Source organism: Hipposideros armiger, unplaced genomic scaffold, assembly GCF_001890085.2.
Source record: "Hipposideros armiger isolate ML-2016 unplaced genomic scaffold, ASM189008v1 scaffold_14, whole genome shotgun sequence".
NCBI lineage: Eukaryota > Metazoa > Chordata > Mammalia > Chiroptera > Hipposideridae > Hipposideros > Hipposideros armiger.
Genome location: NW_017731364.1, coordinates 2115126 through 2139333, shown reverse-complemented (window position 1 = coordinate 2139333; position 24208 = coordinate 2115126). Strand labels below are relative to the sequence as shown.

General features: G+C 39.4%; 1 protein-coding gene across 7 annotated transcripts in view; it reads left to right on the top strand.

The window, feature by feature from the left end:
• Positions 1-24208, top strand: part of ABCC5 (ATP binding cassette subfamily C member 5) — a 72418-nt gene that overhangs the window by 6050 nt on the left and 42160 nt on the right. For 4 of the 7 annotated variants that reach the window (XM_019668457.1, XM_019668495.1, XM_019668470.1 and 1 more), the window contains 6 exons: positions 16262-16419; positions 16631-16786; positions 17465-17612; positions 22366-22599; positions 22751-22924; positions 23529-23676. In XM_019668457.1, the coding sequence (XP_019524002.1) occupies positions 16262-16419; positions 16631-16786; positions 17465-17612; positions 22366-22599; positions 22751-22924; positions 23529-23676 (1018 nt within the window). Of the gene's footprint in view, positions 1-16261; positions 16420-16630; positions 16787-17346; positions 17613-17645; positions 21762-21888; positions 21932-22365; positions 22600-22750; positions 22925-23528; positions 23677-24208 lie in introns of those variants that run through there. The other 3 variants (XM_019668504.1, XM_019668479.1, XM_019668490.1) reach the window with 3 other exon arrangements.

The following is a 24208-nucleotide window of genomic DNA, read 5'->3' as shown; positions in this document are numbered from 1 at the left end:
TCATTAGTGCCTCCATGTAGATGAAGCCTGAGGAGTGAGCAGGCTTCCCAAGGATGGCTTGTTGAGCAAGAAAAGGTAGAACCTGGGAAGCTAGTATGTGGTCCTTTGAAATTTCTGGGGACAGAGTCCCTGTCCACTTGATTAGAGTAGAATTGACATTAGAATGTGTGGTGGCAGCAGCAAACTCTTCCTCTGCAGGTGGAAAAGAACTTTTGTGGCCTAAATTAGGAAGTCAGGCATCAGACAGCAAGTTTCCTTCATTTGATTAAGCCTTAACCTGAAGAAACGGGAAGGCTAATAATACTACTTTTATAAAATTTCAGGAGTCCATATGAATTTCACCTTGGTTATCCTTTCATGTTTCCTAAACTTTTTAATTGTATTCCTGTTTTTCTGGTTTTTACTGTATCCTTGTAACCTCTGAATTTTTTTTTTTTTACTTAAAATATTTCTTTTAATCAACTGTATTTTTTTTCTTTATGCTCAGCCTTGACCTAAGCAATAAAATCATAGATTTATGCAACCAGATTTTTATACACATTAAAGTGAATGCATAACTATCAAGTGTTTTTAAAAGTTCACATGCCATGTAGAACGTTCTTGCATATTACCTGTCAAAACCCAAAATTTCTTAGATTTATTGATCTTGAACTTGTCTCATCTGTTACTAGTTTGCTGACAGAGGAACCAACAAGATGACAAAATATTTCTGGAGATGGTATAAAAAATGGATAATTTAAGTAGTTGGGAAGCAGAATGGCCAAATAAGCATACGGTTTTTAAGATGGAAGCAGACAATTGGGTAGAGATTATAATTTCATGTCACATAATCGTAACCATCATTTCCTTATTAGTTGTTAGGAAATTTGGGACAGGGTGTTCCAGATGCCAGGTATGCCTACTGTCCCTCAGAAAGAAAGAAATACTCCAAGTAACAAAAGATAAGAATGCATCTGTGGCTCTTAATTGGAAAACAGGTCTTACTCGCCATCATTAACCTTTGATAGGTCCAGTGACATGGAAACATGAAACTGTCGAAGTGAGAAGCAAAGCGCTATGGAACAAATTCTGATTTTAAGCAGGCCAGAAATTTTTTTCCAAGCTATAAGCAGAGTTGCAGAGTGCACAGTTTGCCCATTTCTTAGTATTGTGGCCAAATCTTTCTTTTGGAATACTCTGAGAAACTTGTTCTAATCAGTCACATCTCCACATATTTGTATCACACCTGCTTAAAGATAATGAAGGTAAAAATAATGCATTTTTACACCTACCCTTTGTTTAGGACTATTAAGTTAATGCTTGTGGCCACACACCATTTGATGCGCAGCCGACATCCTTTAATCCTGAAGTGCTAACAGGGGTGCGTGCCTTCTATGGCTGTTAGTTCTTTGAACCTAAGTACTAACCATGGCTGGTGTTAGGCTGGCATTATTTCAACAGACATGAAGATTTGTGTCTAGATCACTCCTTAACACTGTTACTGGGTCAGGCCTGGCTCTCCAGGCACAGCTCCTTTTCTTATAATTACACTCATAGACGAGTATGCACATGTAGGTCACATAACTCCATGAGCCCTGGTTTGTTTATTGGTTTATTTTAAGATGTGATGTTCATTCTTTTTTTTTTTTTAATTCAGCATTTGAGCACTCTCTAAATACATGCACAGCACTGAATGAAGTGGTGTGATGCAGATAAATTGATGCTGGGCCTGCCTGCCCTCTGATAGAAGCTTAAACTCATAGGTGTGTGCATAGATTACTGTCATTTAGGTGCTGTGGAAATTAATAAGAAGGAGAGAGTGCTTCGGTCTTTGAGATCAGGGAAAACTTCAGGTGGAGGTAACATTTGATTGGAGACTTGAGGAATAGGTAGAATTTGGAGAAAGGAGGAACATACCTAGCAGAAAAAAAGAGTTGTAGATAGGGCCAACTAGGTCTTGTTGGCTTTAAGCATAGGGTGTGAACTCAGCAGATGTAGAGGGGTAGGTCAGTGGGTTTCAGATGATGTGTGTCCTTGAATAATAGGCCAAGGAATTTGGATTTTAGTTGCTTTAAATTAAAATTTAAGCAAAAGCAAGACAAAGGTTAAATGCTTCATAAGCCTTTCTATTTTAATGATGGTCTGTTTTCTTACTGCTCCTAGACCAAAGCCACGGGTGAGTTGGTTTTCCCTCACATGTCTAATCTAGAAAAGGAGGAACAATGGAAAAGAAGCAGAAGTCAGCTCAAGTTCATGTGTCATTATGACTGCTCGCTCTTTTTTCCCCTTCGCTCAAAAATGTACCATTGGTGGAATTTTCTTTTTACCAAGATAGAATACTCTTCCTCTAGGAAAAGGAACACAAAGCAAGTATTCACAAAGTCAAGTGACCCTCACTTAGTGTTTCCTTTAGTTCCATTTTAGGCTGACCCTTTGAGCTTGGTTGGAGTTTTCATAATTAGCAGGCTTGAAATATTTTGGTGAGCTGAAGTTATATCATAGAGATCAGGATATGGGTCTTATCTCTTAATTACCAAGAAATATGATTCTAAGATATTTTATTATGTAAGAATTATGATCTCTTATAGAAAATGTGTAAACTGTAGAATATTACAGAAAAAAATAAGTCACCCTTAACCCCTCTATGAAGAGACAATTGTTTTTATTATTGAGTAATTTTGTCTGGTACCTTACTTATACTTTTAGAGAATTTGACTCTGAAAGCTTTTCTTTAGGGACTAAGGATATGTGTACTTGCCTATGCCCTTGTGTTTTCAGAGTCAAAAATACTGCCTACGAGTCTTCTTGCTGTTAGGAAGGAGTGCAGGATGAAGATTAGCATTTGCAGTCTCTGCATTATTTTTCTCTTGATTGGTACTCAGTGACTCAGCAGATTTTCTGGACAGTGACAGGATGAGTAAGAACACCTGCTTTTTTGTTCTTTTCCCTGTAGACTTCCATAAAGCTTTATAGAACTCAGCATGGATAGGATACAAGTATCTGGCCCGGTGCCAGGTGTTGATCTCCAATAGCAGTCCAGAGCTCTCTGGTGGAGATGACAACAGTGATGCTATTGGTGCAGAGCCCAAGTGGCTTTCGTGCATGGTGACTGAATCTACAGTGCCATGGGTCTCCTGAGGTTGGCCTTGATCATGAGCTCTTTTACGCCATCTACAGCAGGGCTGCTGCTGCTTTCCCAGGAAATGCTGCTTAAGGGAAATAAATATAGCCTGTTAGCATGAGTTAAAAGAGCTTTCTGTTTAAAAAGCAAGATAAATATTGGAACTAGCTTCCTGTTTTTTAAGTAGTTTTAAATACCTAAGTCTATTTTGTTAAGATAGATAACTTGAAAGTTACAAATGGTTAATGAAAACTTTTTCAAGAAAATCTTGCTTCTGCTTTTAGGTAGGCTTCTGTGAATGCTTTCTTTAATAACTCACCATTCTTTCCCTCTCTCTCTTAATCAAAAATACAAAGGTCAATGCCAGAAGAGGAACCAGGCCCTCCAGAAGGTTTTTGAATGGTTGAACCTGTGAATATCAAAATTACAGACTAATATGAAGTTAATTTGCTATACTGAAGTCCACTAATTAGCAGAATTAAGCTGGTCTCTCCCTTCCCTCCCCACCCTCTTTTTAGAGAGTTAGCCTGTTTAGATAATTAGATGTTACATATGTTTAAGTTACTTAAGATTAATTTTTGAATTCGCCGTTCAAAGAATCAACTTAACCCTGTTAAATCTGATGAAAACATCTGTTGGCTACCAAGGCAGATACGGTTTTGAGCAGTCACTTAGTTTTCTTAAATGTATTCTCACAATAGAAAAATAGCCAAGCTGCCCAAATCTTCACCTCTGTGTTTGCTTCTCACTGTTGTCAGCAGTTCCAGCCTGCTCTGCAATACAAGGGGTCACATGTTGGAACCGCTGATGTCTTATAATAAGCATTAACATGGGCACCCGCATGGTACTAGGCACTGAGGAAGTTTTATTTAAAATTACATTTTGGCTTTTTTTTTTAAGCTAAAGCCTGAAAATCTTAAAGGGACTTTGTCAAGTACAAAAGACCAAGATTCTACTATCTATTGGGTTGTTGGAAAAGTCATGACGCATTTTGCAACGAAAAACATAGAAAAAATACATCATGACTTTTCCAACAACCCAGTAAATCAATGGCTGTCAGTCCAGGCTGCACATTAAAATCAGCTGAAGAAACATAAAAAAAATGTTGATAAAGAGTCTTATTTCAGACCAATTAAACCAGTCTCTGAGGTCAGGCTCAGGCATCCTTGTTTTTTTAAAGCTCCCCTGGTGATCCTGTTGTATAGTCAGTGCTGAGAACCTCTGTCCTAAAACTCATGGAATAAAACCTCTTCTATCTTCCCAACCAAGGGGGCTCTCTTAAGTATTTCCTGTAAGGNGAGGTACAGGGACATATTTGAAATGAGATCTCAAGCAGACAAGTCAGAGTGATTAGGAGTGTGACGTACATAAACCCCCCGCTTTGATTCATATTCAGTTTAATCTTTTGAATGAAACCTTATTATAATAACAAAGTTAATCTCACACCCCAATATAATAGGAACTTTGAATAAATTTCTGGGAAGTTAGCTTAGGAAACAACTCAGATTCTTGCTGATTATAGGGTACTGCTAGATTTTGAGCTGTGGGAAAATACCTGTTTGACCACGATGGTGATGTGCAGATATAGCCATTGGTTTATTAATAGCTGATCCTCAGCATAAGGCAACACAGCATAGTTACAGATGAGTGAACAGATAGTTACAGATGAGAAGCATGAGCTAATTCATAGCTGTTGAGTGGTAGGTTTCCTGACTGCATCGTCGGTTCCTTCTACTCTTTTCTACTTCCTCCCCATGAAGGTTACAGTCTAGAATTTTGCTGTCCCTCTTGACTGAAGTGGCCACTATTTGCAGGTTCTTAAGGGAAGAGCTTGAGATGGTCAGGATCATGTTAATAACTCATTGGAGTATGGATGTGATGAGAATTGGGAGAGTAAATGTCCTTGGTAGATTTCTTTAACTTGTTGGAGATAGGGAAGGTAGGAAAGCCTGATGTCAGCTGGTCTTAGGAGGACATCAGCTTTTTATTTTTATTTTTAATTTAAAAGAAAATTTTAATTTCCTTTTAATTTAATTTTTAATATTTTGAGTCTCTTGAAACCTGTGTCTGATTGTACAACAGTTGCCATTAAAAATGAGTCTCTCGAGATGTTTGTCATAAATGCAGCTGTTGGGACTGGGACATGTATAGAGGAGCTTTTACTTGGTCCAGAAGGGTTTGTAAGAAGAGGCTGCCCATTCTGCGTTTGTATTAAGATCTTATGAATTAGGGAGAGGAGAGGCAGAATGTGCTGTAGGATCGGAGGCCTGTCTGTTTGGATTGTGCCCCAGAGAGCGCTTTCTTTGTGGGGCGCACCAGACATGAGTATTGCTCTTTAATCCCCTTGGAAGCTGCCAGGCGCCTCTGCGTTACTAGTTGATGCTTGCCCTCTCTGCTTTCAGGAACAACTTGGATGAATCCTCAGTCCCAGGGCTTGGCAAGGTTGCTCTGCTGTTGTCCTGCTGACAGGAAGGGATTATTCAGCCTGGAGAATGATGTCTGGCCCCTGGTATCATGTCCCAGGGGCCACCATGCAGTGGGAAGCCCATGGTTGCCCTGTCAGCGGACATTCTGCTCTGGCTGCCTATGAAAATGAGATGGGACAAACCAGATAAGCGGTGTCCCTGCAGTGTGGTAGGTGTACTAATTATCACAGCCTCGAGCACCGTGGTAGCGCACACAGAGCAGGGAGTCTCTTGTGCAAGCATCTCTGTTTGCTTATGGATCGAATGTTCCGTTTCCTTCACCAGATGGGCACGGGTGACTCTGTTTCCTTGACCCTTGTTTGAACCTATAGCAGAGGCTGCATTCATTGTCCCCAGTGTACCTAGCCTGCTCCATCTGCATCGCCCTGGTAGGAGAGAAATGCTTAGTGTCGCCTAGCCATATAGTCCTCAAGAAGATATAAATAGCAGTAGTATTTCCTTGTTTAATGTTTTTTCAACTCCTAGATCAAGCAGTATTTTTCCCTTTGGAAAGAATCAACTGCTGCGGACACCTCTTTCTGTGACCGTGTCATCTGGCGGTGGAAAGCTTTTCAGTTCATAGTGCCCCTAAGAAGAAGAAAGAGTAATGGGTGCCCTCATCTGTTCTCAGAAGAGGCTTTAAAAAAATTACTTCTAAAAAGGATTTAAAGCACTGTAATGTAAAAAACAGGCCTCATAAAATATATTCTCCTAGGTTAGTGTGTATCAAGTACTGTTAGCTGTTTAACTATTTAGGGCTATCCTAGCATGACTGACATTTGAGGCTAGCTACTTCTTTGTAGTGGGGGGCGGGGAGGCTGTCTTGTGCATTGTAGGAGGTTCAGCAGCACCCCTGGACCTCTACCCACGAGATGCCAGTAGTACCTCTCCAGTTGTGACAACCAAAAATGTCTGTAAACATTGCCAAGTGTCCCCTAGGCAAGCAAAATCACCCTCACTTGAGAACTGGACTAGACTGTCCAGTACTGTAGCCACGAGTCACACGTAGCTGACGAGCATTTGAAATGTGGCCAGTCCAAGTTGAGATGTGCTATTTATATAAAATACACACCGGATTTCCCCTGGTGATCCTATTATGTAGCCAGCCAGACTTAGAACAGAAAAAGAATGTAAAATAGCTCATTAATAATTTTTTATTGATTACATGTTAAAAAGATAAGATTTTATATATATTGGGTTAAATATATTTTTAAAATTAATTTTATCTGTTTCTTTTTACTTCCTTAATGTGGTTACTAGAAACATTTAAATGACATTTGTGACTTGCGTTATATTTCTGTTGGACAGCACTGAGCTAGAGTGCAAATTGAATGTAGTTTAACCATTAATCTTGTATTAGGCATTTAGTTCTCAGTAAAACATTGGATTATTTTTTGCTTTGGAAAACTTTTCTTCATACAGTAGAGTTATAGAGACAAAGAGTATGTAAAACATTACGTATTACCAGTTTGCTCTCCTGAGTACTAGTGTCATATTAAAAATTGGTTCAGTGTTCAGATGATGCATTTCTTACATTTCTCTCCTTTTATTGGATTTTATCTCTATTTTTATTAAGATACATAGTTGTATTTTAAAATTTAATTTAACATCGGGGTAAAGATAGTCTATTTAATAAATGGCGCTGGGAAAATTGGACTGACACATGCAAAAAATGAAACTGGACCACCTCCTTATGCCATATACAAGAACAAATTCAAAATGGATTAAAGACTTAAGTGTAAGACCTGAAACCATAAAAATCCTAGAAGAAAATATAGGGACTAAATTTGCAGACATTACCCTGAGCAATAATTTTACTGATACATCCTTGCGGGCAAGGGAAGTAAAAGAAAAAATGAACATATGGGACTACATCAAACTTAAAAGTTTTTTCACAACAAAGGAAATCATCAATAAAACAAAAAGGAAGCCTACTGAATGGGAGAAGATATTTGTCAATGATATATCTGATAAGGAGTTAATATCAAAATTTATAAAACACTCTGCAACTCAACACCAAAAAAACAAACAACCCAACTGAAAAATGGGCAGAGGATATGAAGAGACATTTCTCTAAAGAGGACATAACAGATGGCCAACAGGCATATGAAAAAATGTTCAACCTTTCTAATCATTAGGGAAATGGAAATAAAAACCACAATGAGATACCACCTTACCCCAGTCAGAATGGCTATCATCAATAAATCAACAAACAATAAGTGCTGGCGAGGCTGTGGAGAAAAGGGAACCCTGGTGCACTGTTGGTGGGACTACAGATTGGTGCAGCCACTATGGAAATCAGTATGGAGGTTTCTCAAAAAACTGGAAATGGAACTACCTTATGACTTAGCAATTCCACTCTTTAGATATTTATCCAGAAAAACCCAAGACACTAATTCCAAAAAATGTATGTACCCCTGTGTTCATTGCAGCACTATTTACAATAGCCAAGACTTGGAAACAGTCTAAATGCCCATCGGTAGACGACTGGACTAAGAAACTGTGGTACATTTACACAATGGAGTATTACTCAGCTATAAAGAAGAAGGAAATCGTACCATTTGCAATGATATGGATGGACCTAGAGAACATTATGCTAAGTGAAATAAGTCAGCCAGAGAAAGACAAATACCATATGATCTCACTTATATGTGGAATCTAAAGAGCTGAATAAATGAGAAATGTAAACAGAAATAGCCTTGGAGACACAGAGGAAAAACTGAGCATTGCTAGTTGGGAGGGGGTGGGGATGAAGGAGAAGGGGAAGGGACAAGACAATATAAATTGGTAACTACAATATGGCCTCAGGGATAGAAAAGACAGTCTGGGGAATATAATCAATAATGTTGTAAATATTTTTTAGGGTGCCAGATGGACTCATGTCTTGTTAGGGAGACCACTTCATAGATGGTATAGAGGCCTGACCGCCACACTGTATATCTGAAGCTGATGTTGAATAATATTATATGTCAACTATAATTTTATATACATATAGTCACAGGATGTGGAGTATAGTGTGGGAATGGAGTCAATGGAATTGTAATAGATATGTATGATATCGGGGGTGGGGGGCGGCGGATTGGGGGCGGGGGTTGTCACTTTGTGAGGGCTGAAAAGGATATTGCGTTGTTTTGTACACGTGAAACTAATAATAAAAAAATAAAATAAAATAAAAAAATAGAATTTATATTTTTTGGTTGGTGACATTGAATTTAGAGGTTGAGAAATAAAAGCTTTTGAATCAATTTAGTAGATTATTCTGGATTTTGACCTTCTATAAATCCTAGAATGTAACCAGCACGAAGGCAGCGATTTTTGAGGTGCGGGGTCTGCATCCCCGGCACCTAGAGCAGTGCCTGGGACCCATAGTAGGTTCCTCAACAAATACTTGTTCAATGATGGATTATAAAATTTTGTCTTTTTCCAAAAAGCTGGCTGTTCAAAATACATTGGTTACCTGGTCCCTTGTTTAGCTTTCTGCCTCTTCCTCTTTGTACTAATTTCATTATGCAAATGTTTTTCTTTTTGTATTTAAACCCATCCATCTTACCTTTGTCAGTTTCCTGCTTTGGGGAAAAATGGAGGTGATCTCCCTTCCATAGCTGGACTACGTATGCCATTTAATTTTCTCTCACCTATTTATTTTATAATTTTTATGTAACTTTTTGGGGTTAATTCCAGATGGATTCGTGTATGGTATGAAACCTGAGTATCAGTTAGTTCATCTCCAATCTGATATTTATTGGTCCCAACAATTTTCACTGACTTGTATGCCCCTACCCTGTTATGTTACGTATGTCTTCCTATAGTGAGTCCTTATGGCTTGAATATATTAAATCTTTTCTTTTGGTTCATTTCCATTTTTAATCCATTCATCCTTAGAATGTTGATAACTCTCTTGACAGAATGTTCATGTGATAGGATAATTTATTTTTACCTTTAAACAGACATACTTTTTTTCCTGGCATGCTTGGCAAGGTAAGCTTTTTTAGAAAGCCTAGAGAGGGAAGAGAAATTAGGCTTCCAACCAAATAGTTATGAATCTGAGACATCTGTGCAGTTGCTGGCAGGGTAGTATAAAGATGCTTTTATGTTTAAATATCAGTGTATAATGTATCTATCTTTTAGCACCTACTCATCTTTGGTTTAATAACAATCAGGAAGTACATTTTTGCAATTAAGTAAAGTGGTTTATTTACATCCTAGTGTTCTAATCATGTACTTTTGACTCTGACTTTGGAAACTACCGTTCGCTTATAATGCGGTTAGTTACGATAGAGTTAGAGTCGTCGTCTTATTTTGGTGGAGAGCTGTCTAAAATGTTTCTTTAGGTCATTGTACAGTGGTGATTTATTTGCTTATTTTTTTTATTTTAAAGGCCCCTAACATAGTGATTAAGAACCTCAGCTCGGGAGCCTGATTCATATCCTTGCTGCTTTTTAACACCTATGTGCCTCAGTTTCCTCAGCTGTAAGACGGGAGAAGTAATAATACCTGCCTCATAGGGTTGTTATGAGTATTAAATGAATTAGTATCTGTAAAGCATTTAAAACAATGCCTGACACATAGTAAATGCCATGTTAGTGTGTTATAAATTTATTTGCACAGATTTCCCTGTCACCTTCGAGTAAACAGTTTGCCTTTACAGATAACATGCTAGTCGTGAGATCGGGCTATAAACAAGGAAGATTGCCCTTGCTTCCTCTATTTCTTGCATATGTCCCAGAGTAGGTGAGATAGAGGCAGCCTCAGGTCAACAAAATAGAACTGTGAGTACTAAAGCTAATAGCAGTTCTCTTTTGCAATATTACTGGAGTATATATTCTATAATAAGGTTAATTGAGCACACTAGATACACATAGACGTCTAATTGCTAGGAGCTACACTCTTTAATCCTGTAATCCCACTGATGGAATTTATCCTAAATAATCCAAAAAGAGAAAAATAAATGATAATTGTTTATTATATTAGTAGCAGTAAGCAACACAGTGGATTATCTAAACAGAAGTTGAATGGTTAAGATCTCAGTGGTGTATCATGCAACATTAAGTGATAGTATTGCAGATAATGAGGCAGCATGAAGATAATTTTAGTTGACATTTGAATAATAGATGCCAAGCTCTGCGCTAGGGGCCAGGGATGCAAACAAGAGTAAGATAGGCTGCCCTCCTCCAAGAGCTCTTACTAGAAGCATCCCACTCAGTGGTATAGGTTCAGGGAATACATAAGAGGAAGGAAAAACCTTGAAAGAGTCTCAAAAAGCTAAAGAAAAGAAGAAATAGTTGAGATAGGCTGTATAGTTTATCAGATGGACAAATTGGGATAATATAGTTAATACATATTAAGTTTTTATTATATACCCCATACTTTGCTAAGCACTTTTCATTATCCTCTTAATTCCTTTCAACACTATGTGGTAGTTGCATGGACCATTGTGAAAATGACTAAACTGGTGCTTAAAAAGTGGCTCAGTAACATACTGAAGGTCAGTGGTAGAATCAGCATGCAAACCCATGTCTGTCTGATAAAATCCGTGTTCAAATTCACTATACCGCACAATAGCCTCCAACTATTGGAAAATTCTGCCTGTGGAGGTATTAATACTTTAAGACCATGGAGAAAATAAAGGATTTTCTCATGATTTTCTCGATAATGTTATTTTAACAGACAAGAGCTCTTGCCAACAGCTAAATAAATACCTGTTGCTTATTGTCTTGAGAGCGAGCTCTCTGCAGGAGCTAGGTGCAGATACGGAGCACCACTGTTACCTTCAAAACAGAGGATCCTGCATGGACTCTCTTATGTCCATTAGATATTTCAATGTTCTCACCTAGGCAGTGAGTAAGATATGACAACAAAATTAACAGTTTGGGAAGTAGATGAGGGAAGAATAGCAAGAATGGGCCATGACTTGGAAAGTTGGTCGCTTAGAGTTGCAACTTTTGATTTTCTAATCAACAGTAGAGACTTCTCTGTGCCCTTACTGTGGGAATTCCTACTCCATGTTTTATTATATGAAAATTGGAGGATTAGTACTATTTCAACCACTTTGTTGGGGTTTACCTTCATCAGGATAAAATGATACTGAGTGCCTTGTTCTAAAATCAAAAGCAGTACAAAAGCCCTCGGTCGCTATTATTTTACAGACATTTAATACTGATGGTATAGGACTGATGATATGCCTGGGGGAGTGAAACCTTGCCTGCCTACTCGCATTTGAAGAGCCTTTGAATTTGGCATTCTCCCATACAGGAAATACCTTACTACCCAGGAGGTTGTGGAACATGACATTGTTAGATAGAGAGCCAAAGGAACAATGCTCCTACAATAAGAGGATTTTGTTGTTGTTAAGCCTGTTCACTTTTTTTGTTCATAGGCTTTGATGAAAACTATAGGCATTTTGGAAGTGAAGAAAATGAAATTAGTGTACTATCCACATAGAAATTGGCATATTCTTATTCCCAGCATCTGGAACAGTCTTGCACATAGGTGCTCAATAAGTGATTTGTTGAAAGAATGAATGAAGATGTGAAGATTTTAGTTCCCACTTAATGCTACTATACTATTCTCATGTAAGAATACTAATTGATGGCATATCAAATTTTTCTTTTCTGATGCTGTAATATCAAAAGATGTTTATAAAACTCTCTATAAATATTGAACTTGGTTCCCCTGGAAAAGCAGAACTAGGATAGCTAAAACAATTTTTAAAAGGAAGAATACAGTTGGAGATGTCATACACCCCTATTTTAAGACTTATTGTATAGCTACAGTAATCAAGTTAGTAGTACCAGTGGAAGGATAGACAAATAGATCAATGGCATAGAGTCCAGAAATAGACCCACACAAATCTGACCAACTGACTTTAGCATAGATGCAAAGGCATTTTAATGGAGAAATGGTAGTCTTCAACACAGGTGTGAGAACAATTGGACACTTACAGGCAAAAAAAATAACCTTTACCTAAATCTCACATCTTATACAAAAATTATTTCAAGATGAATCATAGATCTAAATGTAAAATTATAAAACTTTTAGAAGAAAATAGGCGAAATTATTCATGACTTAGGAAGGATTGGATGAAAAGGTCTTAGATATGACACTAAAAGCACAACCCATAAAAGAAAAAAAATCAATAAATTAAGTTTGTTCAAAACTTTTGCTCTGTGAATGCCCCTCTTAAGAGGATAAATGCATGCCATAAAATGGGAAAACATTTGCAAATCATCTGACAAAGGACTTGAATGTGTAATAGAATAGAACTCTCTAAACTCAACACTAAGAAAATAATCCACTTAGAAAACAGGCAAAAGATTTGAACAGACACTTCACCAAAAAGGATGCATGGGTGGCAAATAAACACAGGAAAAGATGTTAAACATCATTAACTATTAGGGTAGTCCAAATTAAAATCAAGATGAGATACCAAGCCATACCTATTCAAGTAGCTAAAATAAAAAAGAAGAACAATCAGAGGTGATGATGAGGATGTGGAAAAACTGCCTCCCATACATTACTAGTGGGAGTGTAAAATGGTACTGTGATAAAGTAATTTCCATGACAGCTAATGTTTGAATCATTAGTAATGCCATGCTACTTTATATATTTTTCGTACTGTTGAAAGTTAAAACAAGAAGTGAAATCTCCATTCCTATATAAATTTGTAGTGGATATATACAGAGGGTGCCAAAAAAATGTATACACCTTTTAAGAAAGGAAAAAACTGCATTAAAATTATGCTGATGGTAACCACTTTGAGCACCTCTTGTAATTGCAGAAGTCAAACGTGACTTGTATTCACCTTTTGTTATTGGTATATATTGAGTGTTACAATTTTAATACACTTTTCCTTTCTTTAAATGTGTATACATTTTTTGGCACCCTCTGTATATAAAAACTTAAATTACAGTTCTAGCAGTGTTTTTCAGAACCTCAGTGAAATACAAAGGAAATTTCCATATTCTAAGATTCATTTATTTTGGAAATAGATAATGATGATGGTTGTACACATTGTGAATATAATTAATGTCCCTGCATTGTAGACTTAAAAATGGTAAAAATTGCAAATTTTATATATATATATATATATATATATATATATATATATATAGCCACGATAAAAAAATCCATTTAATTGAGCCATTCAGTAGGCTTCCACCCAGCTTTCAATTGGAAGTGATTAATCTGCAAAGTAATGTCATGATAAAGATAAATGTCAAGAGAAAAATCTAATAGAATTCTATAATGCTTTCCAAGAGATGACTATGCTCAACCAACTCATATGCTCATGGATTGCTTTTCAGTATTTGGCAGTACCTATCTGTGTGAAAAGACATTTTCAAATATGAAATTGTAAAATCTCGTTATAAATCAGCATTAACTGATGAAGATTTGCAGTCGATTTTGATAAAAGGGAAAACCATTTCAAACTTCAATTAAGTGAAATGTTATTCCCCTGAAAAGAATGGAATTCTTCTCATTAGTAGACAAGTATTAAAAAAAAGTTGTAGTCAGTTATTATTACTATATTTTGAATTTTGTCAGTAAATATTTTATGGAAATTTGTTTTCTTTTGTAATGTAAATACCTACATAATATCCTTGGCCCACAAAGCCTAAAATATTTACTATCTGGCCCATTATAGAAAGTTTTGCTAAGCCCTAGCTGAGTACTGATTTTTCACTCTTCTTTTCTAATATATGCTTTTAAAGCATTCACAATTTCATTCTATGCCCTGCTTTAGCCGTGTCCCACAAATTTTGATGGTGTTATAATTTCTTACCATTTAGCTCAAAATATTTACTAATTTCCATTTGATAGCTTTAGTTTGTATTATTTAGAAGTGTGTTGCATAATTTCTGAATATTTGGAAATTTTTCTTTTTATCTTTGTTACTGAATTCTAATTAAATTCCAAAGTGGTCAAGGACCATACACTGTATAATGTCAGCCTTTTGAAGTTGGTTGAGGTTTGCTTTATGGCCCAGTATGTAGTCCGTTTTGGCAGATATCCAGTGTGCCCTAGAAGTGGTATTACTTTACTTTTTGTCTTCTTCTGAAGCTTTGGATATCCAAATAAGGCTGGTCCTTGTAACATTCTGTGCCTACTTTGTACATAGTCCCAGTTTCTCCTTCCTTATCGTAGTAGGTGTGTTTGTATTTTTAGCATAACTTTCTCCTTTATCAACCCAGTGGTTTTCTGTTCTTCTCTGTGGTTTTAGGCAGCCTAAAGGTGAAAAACAAAACAAAACAAAACATCTTTGTGAACTACTTGAATCTCAGCAGCCTTTATTTACTTAGTTCATTATTAGGATCAATGTCCATAACCACTAGATAAGTGTTCACCTGATACCTGAGGACTTGGTACAGGTTAATTTTTTCCTTGATGTTGATTCATTTGTCATTTTGTGGTTATTGTGTTGGTCCGCCCTGCCTTTGACAGAAGGAAAGGAATGTGCTTCCTGGTACTAAGCAGCAGCGCATAACTATGCTGGGAACTAAAGCTGTTGTATTTGAGGAGCGATCCCCCTAGGCATGCACGCTTATGACCTCATGCATGAATTCTGCCCTTTCAGTTCAGCTCACATTTGAGTTGCCTCTGTTCTGGATGGTAAAGATATGGTATGCGACAATAGAGACTCTACTTTGTGTAAGGCATGGCATATTAGGGGCTGCAGCTCTTAACTGTGTCTTGATTTGGGGATCTATTCTTTCTTTCTGTTTCACAATAATTGCTGGAAATATTTGTGATAATGTGAGAAAAGGATGATGAACTTATAATCCTTACTTGAGGAAAATAATGCTTCTGCTTCTGCAACAGGAAGGCATACACTTTGAGTTACTTTTAGAGTAAAAGGGGATAGACGTATCTTGATTCTTGTCCCACCCTCTTCTGCCACAGTCAGACATTGAATTACATGCATTTTTGTTAATCTGGTTAATTGGTATTTATAAGCTTTATAGCAAATATGTATAACTTTGTATTGCAATTCAATGAGACCCTCTGCTTCATGCTGCAGAAATCTGGGAATTGAAGCTCTTTAGCTGTGCAGCCAGGGTGAGAACCCTGTTGCTGACAAGAGAGAAAAACAGGCACGTGTATATCTTGGCTCTGTCTGCATGACAGGGCTGTTTAATTGGGGGTGATCTTGAATTTTTTGTCATAGAAAACGGGCAAAAGAATTTGCAGTTAGTAGTGAAGTAATTGACTCTCAGTCCACATTGGGAAATGAAAGATAAAACACTTTGGCGATTAAATATAAATTTTGGAATGTACGACACATAGAGTGAATTCTAAAGGTAAACTGTGGATTTCAGTTAATATATGTCGGTAGTGGCTCATCAGTAGCACATGTACCATGTTAATGCAGGGTGTTAATAATGAGAAACGGATGGGGCGGAGAGGGGGCAGCTGGGGAGGTAATGTGGGCACTTTGTACTTTCTGCTCAATTTTTCTCATCCTAAAAGTGCTCAAAAAAAAAAAAAGACTGTTAGCTTAGAAAATTTAAGTCCGGTGTAATGTTCCTTAGCAAGTTCACATCATACAAGTTAGTGCGTAACCCCTGATCCTAGAGATTTCTCAGTGAAGATGACTCTGGCTTGCAGTCTGAGCTGTTGTGTCAGGTAGATTTCTTTGCTCCTGTTTTCTGATGCTCACTAACTGTACTTGGCCTTCTCTCCCCATGTGTTGAAACAGCTGGAATGCCAAGATGCCTTGGAAACAGCAGCCCGAGCCGAGGGCCTCTCCCTGGATGTCTCCATGCATTCTCAGCTCAGAATCCTGGATGAGGAACATCCCAAAGGAAAGTACCATCACAGCTTAAGTGCTCTGAAACCCATTCGGACCACTTCCAAGTAAGCCCATTCGGACTACATCCAAGCTCTGCTGGTGAATGACTTCTCTGTGAAGCTCCACATGCAGTTTTCAAAATTTGGGCTAAGATTAGACCATTTGGGGAGGCCTGTTTTTAGTCAGGAGCTCTGTTTACTGAACAGTGTACTATAAATGCCAGCTGGGCTCTCCGTGCGTGTTGACAGTTTTGTGCTTTGGGTTTTCTCTTGTTAGACACCAGCACCCAGTGGACAATGCAGGGCTCTTCTCCTGTATGACTTTTTCTTGGCTTTCTCCCCTGGCCCGCCTGGCCCACAAGAAGCGGGAGCTTTCAATGGAGGATGTGTGGTCTCTGTCCAAGTACGAGTCTTCCGACGTGAACTGCAGAAGGTAGGCGTCTCTGGTCCACCCCGGTCTCCCACATACCGGATGCGTAGGGCCTGAGCTAGGAGTGTGGGTCCAGGAGTGTGAAGCTCTCACCTCTGTGTCCTTTTAGGATCTGAGCTAGCTGATGGAGGGTGGGTAGCCTGGGGATGACTTTCTCTTTGCTCTTCTGCTTTATCTCCTATTTCACCTTTAATCCTGTTTTAACCACGGGCTTTCTCTCTCTCTCTCAGCCCCGCTTCTTTTCCTGAGTCTGCAGGGAGATTATGTTGCTGCCTTGTGACAGGATACATTTTTGTGGTAGCTGATTGTCATGATTAAAATCTAGTTTACAACTTTACATTTCACCACAGGATCCTTCAGAAAGGGTTGGGGACCCTTGAGGAAGGAAGTTCTTTTCCACAAACAAATTCTGTTCAGGGATAATCTTTCTGGGTGGAAGGAAAGACCTTTGTTCTCATCATTTTCTGTATCCTGAGAGGCTCCCTATGCAGGGTAAATATGTAGTCACCCAGGAAGGGTATTTTTTTTTCCAGAAGGTCAAGACTATTCACTTAATTTTAAAGGAAAGACTTACGCGAGAGTGTATCAAAGCCTGGAGACAGAAAGTGATGGCAGGAGGGAAGCTAGGGTGTGTATATCGCCCGAGGAGATGTGTAACGGAGGACATGTGCCCTTGTTAAGACTAGAGAGACTGTGGCAAGAAGAGCTGAATGAAGTTGGGCCAGACGCTGCTTCCCTCCGAAGGGTTGTGTGGATCTTCTGCCGCACCAGGCTCATCCTCTCCATCGTGTGCCTGATGATCACGCAGCTGGCTGGCTTCAGTGGACCAGTAAGTTCTAACCATCCTTTCTGACAGTCTCCAGGGGCCCAGCCACGGCCAGCTCTAACACTCTTGTTCTGTTGCAGGGGTTGTGCTCACCTTTGGGCTAGTTAGCAGCCTTAGAAATGCCTTCAGGTCTGTTGAAAGGGAGCAGTTGATTTTGGAGTGAATGGTGGCTTGTCAGAAGCTGCAAGGATGAGGGGGCGGCATTGCCAGAGTGAAATGGAATTGGCTTGCTTTCCTGGGGTGGGGGCGAGACTGAGTGGTTCCGGCTCTGCACAGGACCATGCTGCTTTGCTGTGTGGTGACGTGAAATGACAGTCTTGGTTCAGAAAGGTGTGTCTCTCAGTGCTGTGAGTGGGCGAGGGCAGCCTCGTGTGACATAGGCTGTTGAACTTGCTGCTGGGGACAGTACCAAGTGCCTGGAGGCTGTTGTCACATGTTTGACGGTTCTGTGGCAAATGAGTGCTGAAGAAACTAGACTGTTGAGGTTTTTAGAGCGGAACCTGGAGTCCATTTTAAGTTTGGTTTGTAGCGTACACTGTGTGGCAAGCGTTGGGGTGGCAGCCGTGGTTTTTTTCCTAGTGTGTACCTAAGCAGAGTAGTAAGAGAGTGATGTTCACACTGTTTTCTGGACACCTGTTTCTTACACCCACTGTGCTGCCTTACACTTGAGACTTTGATTAAATCTATTCTCTACATATTTGCCTTGAGGCATCGGAGCAGTAGTGCTACTATACTGTGCATTTTCCGTGTGTGGGTAAGCTGGAGGTTCATGGTGTGGTAAGTATGTGCCTAAGATGCATGGTGATTAGGTAAAACTAATTTGTAATTTTTCCGTTGGGTGTTTTTTTTTTGTTTGTTTTTGTTTCTTTTTACTGTTTGATGCCTTTTAAAAAATTTTGATCTCTTTTCTGAAGCAGAGAACACTCCTTTTCTGGTATTGGGTTTCTACATTAATTGACCAACTAACACATTTTTGTGTAAGTTTTAAGTAAAGGGGACCATGTAACTGAATATTATGTTATTGACCAAAATGGCAAACGTTTTCATAGGGTCAGCTTCCCCCAAGAAGAGCTTCTGTCATTGTTTCACTACAGGGCTGGTGGCTGCTCTGATTGTTCATAGAATTCTTTAAACTGGGTAGCACACTGTACAGGCTTTCTTGATTTCATTTGGCCAATGCAAGAATTTCATTGGCTCCCCCCCCCACCAAAAAAAAAATTATTCCATAGATTGTTGGGATTTTAACTTTTTACATGGGAAAAAAATTACTTATGCATGTTCACGCTGGGGGTCTCACTTCCTTGAGCATCTGTATCTTCCTTAATCTCTCTTAAGGCACAGCTCACTGGAACATGAATGAATCTTTAGTAAATTCATCTAAATGCTAGGGAAAGCTGAGAGAGTCTTCCTTTAATAGGAAAACAGCAGCACGTTTTTTCCTTCTCTCTACCCTCTTGGGGAAGAGCACCTTAAGGCCTGTATTAGCTCATGAGATTTCATCCTAGAACAGTCGAGAAAGCATCAGTCCTATCCACAGTCTCCCTAATTAATTAATAAAAAGATTTAAAATTGTAAGCAATGCCAACTTCATTTTTTTGGGGTTTTTTTGGAGTTCCAATGCTAATAAATTTCTTTTCAATTGGAAATTGAAGAATCAGGCTGGTTTTGAGATTAGTACTAGCAATGAACCTACCTTCCATCTGTGGATTTAAATCCTTTAGGGGAACACCCCTTTTAGATTTTTGCACATTTGCTAATATGGCACGACTTTAAAACTGACTTTGTCTGTTCTTACATAAATCTATAGAAGAACCCACTCCCCAAATATAGCATATTTATTATCTCCCCTCAGACCTCACTGAACCTTGGTATGCAGAACAAATAAAACACAATCAAGTTATTTATCAAGGTGATCCAAGGTTTCAGTGATGCCAGGGGACCAACCCTCAGTGCAGGGTGTCCAAGGGTCACCACGATGTCCATGGAATACCAGAATCTATAAGGGTATGGTCCTGACCTAAGATGAGGGGCCAAATGCTAAATTTACAGAGACGATTTGTGGCCTTCTTGGATTAAAACAGTTGTAAAAGACCAGGCCTGACCTATAATTGGTGTGTAAAGAATTAGCATCCGCCCTGTAGATCTGCCAGAGAAGGCTACCTCCTGCAGTGCTATCTCTTGGTGAATGCTAACTCTGCTCAAAGGCCTTTTGGGGGAAAGGACAGTGAAAAACCTCTAGAGAGGTAAGTTTTCCACCCTTCCAACCTCTCTCCAGCTGCAGCTTGCTTGGTGCTGTCAGAATCTGGACTTGGGGGGAGTATCTCTGTAGTGGAACCAGTGACAGAAGCTGTTCTTTAGAATTTTCAGGATTGGCTGTATTCTGCGGTCAGAATGAGAGAGTCAAGCTGGGCAGAATCTCTCGCCAAGAGTTCAGGTAAGGTAATGTTTATTCACTGGGAATGCTTTCCACAGCCAGACAGCTTTGCTGACAATCTCAAGTTTTCTCCCAGTTTGTTTAAATTTACATGATAAATTTGTAACTTTTTAAAACTAAATTTTGGTTGGATTTACCATGAAAACCTTTTTTTCTTTATCCCATGCAAAATGGTTTGAAATGTAATTGTTTTTTAAAAACCCTATGTGTTGGAAATTCTTTAATCTGTTTCCTCTTTTTCCTCCCTTTGAAAGTTTTGCATAGTGTAAGCATTTATTATGTCTTTTACCTTCCCTCTGCTCCTCCCCTGTGGGAGATACTAATGCTATGATCTGTGCTGAAAAATGGCACTCTAAAGGTATGGGAAGGAAGGAACCCCAAACTACAACCTGCTGTCCTTTCACGCCTTCCTTTGGAGACTGTTCCATCAGTGCCGAGGTGTGTGAGAAAATGCTTACTGCACCGCCATCTTACTGAGTTGCTTCACATGAGGAAAATGGGGTTTTGACCCTGCCACTCAGTGACTCAGTTCCACATTTTGGATTGCATACTGGAAAAGAAGCCAATCTTCTTGCTAGTAAACCAACAACCCAGCTGTATGCAGTGGTGACCCAAACAATGGATATAAACCTAAAAATCTAAGGGAGGGGTGAGGTGGAATACAATAGTTTTTGGAATCTGAAATCTCCTATTTATTTAATCAGGTTATTTACTGAGACTTGACATAAATCTGATTGGTGGGGATCTCTTAGGATCTAGTGGACACCTGGTATTAACTTACTCTCAGAGAAATACCAATTAACCCAGAGAGAAGTCTGGGTTCTGGAATTCAGTGAGAGCTGCCTCAGGACAATTGTGTATGGCCTCCATTTTTGTCTGTCATTCAGAGCTGGCTTCCAGTCACAGTACCCTTTGCTGGAAGGATCTGGGGTAGATGGGTGGATGGGTTTCTCATTCATTTTTTTTTTTTTTCCTCCCTTCGGGGTGGGGGATTGCTTTGGCTTTCTTTTGTTGTGGTTTGTTTTGTTTCATTTTTGGCAAGATCAGTTTTCGCTGCAAGGACTTGAAAAGACTGAAGGATGCCACCTGTTTTTCCTTGAGGCCTTGATTTTTATATTCTGTCCTGAGCAGAAGTTATTCCTCACAGCCTAGGGAACCAATAGCATCAGCGATTTTATTCAGTTACTCTTTGGGAAGTTTTGGGTTCTGTTTTTTTTTTTTTTATTCTCTTTCCTTAGCAGCAAGGTCTTTATTCCTGGAGAATCTACTCCATTGTAGACTCACTGCAACGTCAGGAGCCCTAACCGATTAAGTGCTGTCAGCTTGATGTACTACTGCGGACTCTGGAAACAGATATTGGTTCTATTCTGTATTTCCACTGTGTGTAGCTAAAACAACGGTCGGAGGCCAGATGACCTGTTAGATGGCTAGCTTTGTATAACTCGACTCTGTATGTTCCCATGTATGTTACCACAATGCTCCTCCTGTTGTACAGTGTCTGTGCGATGCTCTTTGAAGATGGTACTTTTTTTTTTTTTCATTTTCAATAAAAGTACATTACCTCCCACTTCCTGGTATTTAATCCTGTTGCTGAATGTGCCTTGTGTGAGTGTGTGCTCCGGCGTTGCAGGACCTCAGAGCTGGAGGTGGCATTCGGTGGTTCTTGGGGGCTGGCTGCCTTCCTCACTGCAGGTGGTGTTAGACATATGCTACCTGAGGTAACATGTTTTTGTTTTTGGGAGGGAGCGGGGAGAGGGGAGGGCCTGTGGGAGGGTCTCTGGATTTGTGATAGTCTGCTTTGTTTGCTGCCTTCTGTGCTATTAAACTGCTGATGTTTATTTTCAGGAATGTTTTGCAAATGCACTTCTCACTCTTCCCCAGTCCAACTGTAGGTACACTGTTCCTTTTTATCAAATAAGCACGTTTGAAACGATCCAAAAAAAGGTCTTAATTTCATTTAAAGAAATGTATCCATGTGTGGAGATACTGGAATAAGGTCAAATATATACTTTTTAATGACCATGTGTTTAGAATTAATTTCAGCTCATGGACAGATTTATGTTACATTAGAAAGAGCAATCGTTTTGGTGGTGTCCTTAAGGAAGAAAGTTTCAAATTAGTCCTACCTCCAGCAGAAGGCCCTGAGTAAATTACCGCAGGCAGGTTGCCAGTAACATTTGGTCCTCCAAGAAGGTTTTTCTCTGCTTATGCACTTAGCACTGAACAGTGAAGCTACCTCCTCTTTCTAACTTAACATAAAACTGTGGTGTGGTGTGTGGGTGCCGTGGAGATGTTGAGAGCGGTGTGTGTTTCTCCCTGTAGGCCTTCATGGTGAAACACCTCCTGGAGTACTCCCAGGCCACAGATTCTAACCTCAAGTACAGCTTGCTGTTAGTCCTGGGCCTCCTTCTGACAGAAATTGTGCGCTCCTGGTCACTTGCACTGACTTGGGCATTGAATTACCGAACTGGTGTCCGCTTGCGGGGGGCCATCCTCACCATGGCATTTAAGAAGATCCTGAAGTTAAAAAACATTAAAGAGAAGTCCGTGGGTGAGGTAAGTAAGGGGTGTTTGCTTCAGAGTGGAGAGGACGCTCCCAGCTTGACCTGTTTCTTTCCCCTGGGTCCCTGCTTTGCCTTTTTCCTCCCCCTGAGAGAAGTGGCCTGTGTCCTCGCAGGGTCTTCTCACTGCTCTTTGTGTCTCGTAGCTCATCAACCTGTGCTCCAACGATGGGCAGAGGATGTTTGAGGCCGCCGCTGTTGGCAGCTTATTGGCTGGAGGACCCATTGTTGCCATCTTGGGCATGATTTATAATGTAATTATCCTGGGACCAACAGGCTTCTTAGGATCAGCTGTTTTTCTCCTCTTTTATCCCGCAATGGTGAGTAAGCCTCCTTGCCATATTTTGGCAGCTTCTCCTTAGATGAGTTACTTCCATTGGGTTATATATAGTAGGCACCGCTGAGGTATCATATCTCTTACTGGAAATTTCCTCAGAGCAGGTGCCTGGTTTGGAAAAGTCTAGAATTGCTAGACAGTGTTCAGTCCATCCATGCAGAATTTTTACTTGAGAGAAAATAAGGTATTGCTTGAATAAAGGCAGTGACTCCTTCTGAGATTAAAAAAGGGAGTCTGAGTGAAGGAGAAGGCCAGCAGACCTGGCCCCCAGGTAACTATAGGAGTGTTTGAGTCAGTCCATCTCAAGTTGATGCTAACTGATATGGCTTTCATGCTTCCCTTTGGTAGCACTCAATATCTGCAATTACTATTGAGAACAAATATGTATTTGTCTTAACTTCTGTACAAAGGGGTAAGAATTAAATATTTGATTATAATTTAATAGACTACTTTTATTAATAACAGTACAACTACAGTGTGCTCATTTTATTTATAATAATCTTAAGCAAATTTTTTCCCCAGAAAGACTAGACAGTTCCCAAGTTTGATAAGCTGTGATTTGGCATGGCATCTCTTTTTTCTTTCAGATGTTTGTATCACGGATCACTGCATATTTCAGGAGAAAATGTGTAACCACTACAGATGACCGTGTCCAAAAGATGAATGAAGTCCTCACCTACATTAAATTTATTAAAATGTATGCCTGGGTCAAAGCATTTTCTCAAAGTGTTCAAAGTAAGTTTACAGACTTCCTATGTACATGTGGTAGAAGGACTTTGGCTTCTTTGCTTCCTGGGCACATTAGCTACTAGGAATCCCAATGTCATAGGAGCATAACTTATATTCTCATAATATGATTTTATGAGCTTAACGTTGATAGGGATCTTAGAGACTTGAACCCATGACCTCATCTCAGAGATGAGGAAATTGAGACCTGAGAAAACTATGGTTCCCTCCCGCCCCCCAAGATAATTCAGCTGGTTATGAGTAATTCATTTAGTTTCAAAGGTCCCTGTCTTTATTTACTGTGCCCATAATTTTCTGATCTGGCTATGAGGACATCACAAAAAACAATCAAGTGCTCCAGCTCTGCCCCCTGCACTCTGTGGGTGTGTGTGTACGGGAGGTAGCTAGCTGTGAGGTTCCTGGGAGCGGTTCCGGGAGAAGCACTGGTCTGGGGATCAAAACAGCTGGACCCTGGGCATAGCTCTGTTACTCACTCATAAGGGTTTCCAGGGCTTGTAGTTGTTGTTGTTGTTTTTTTTTT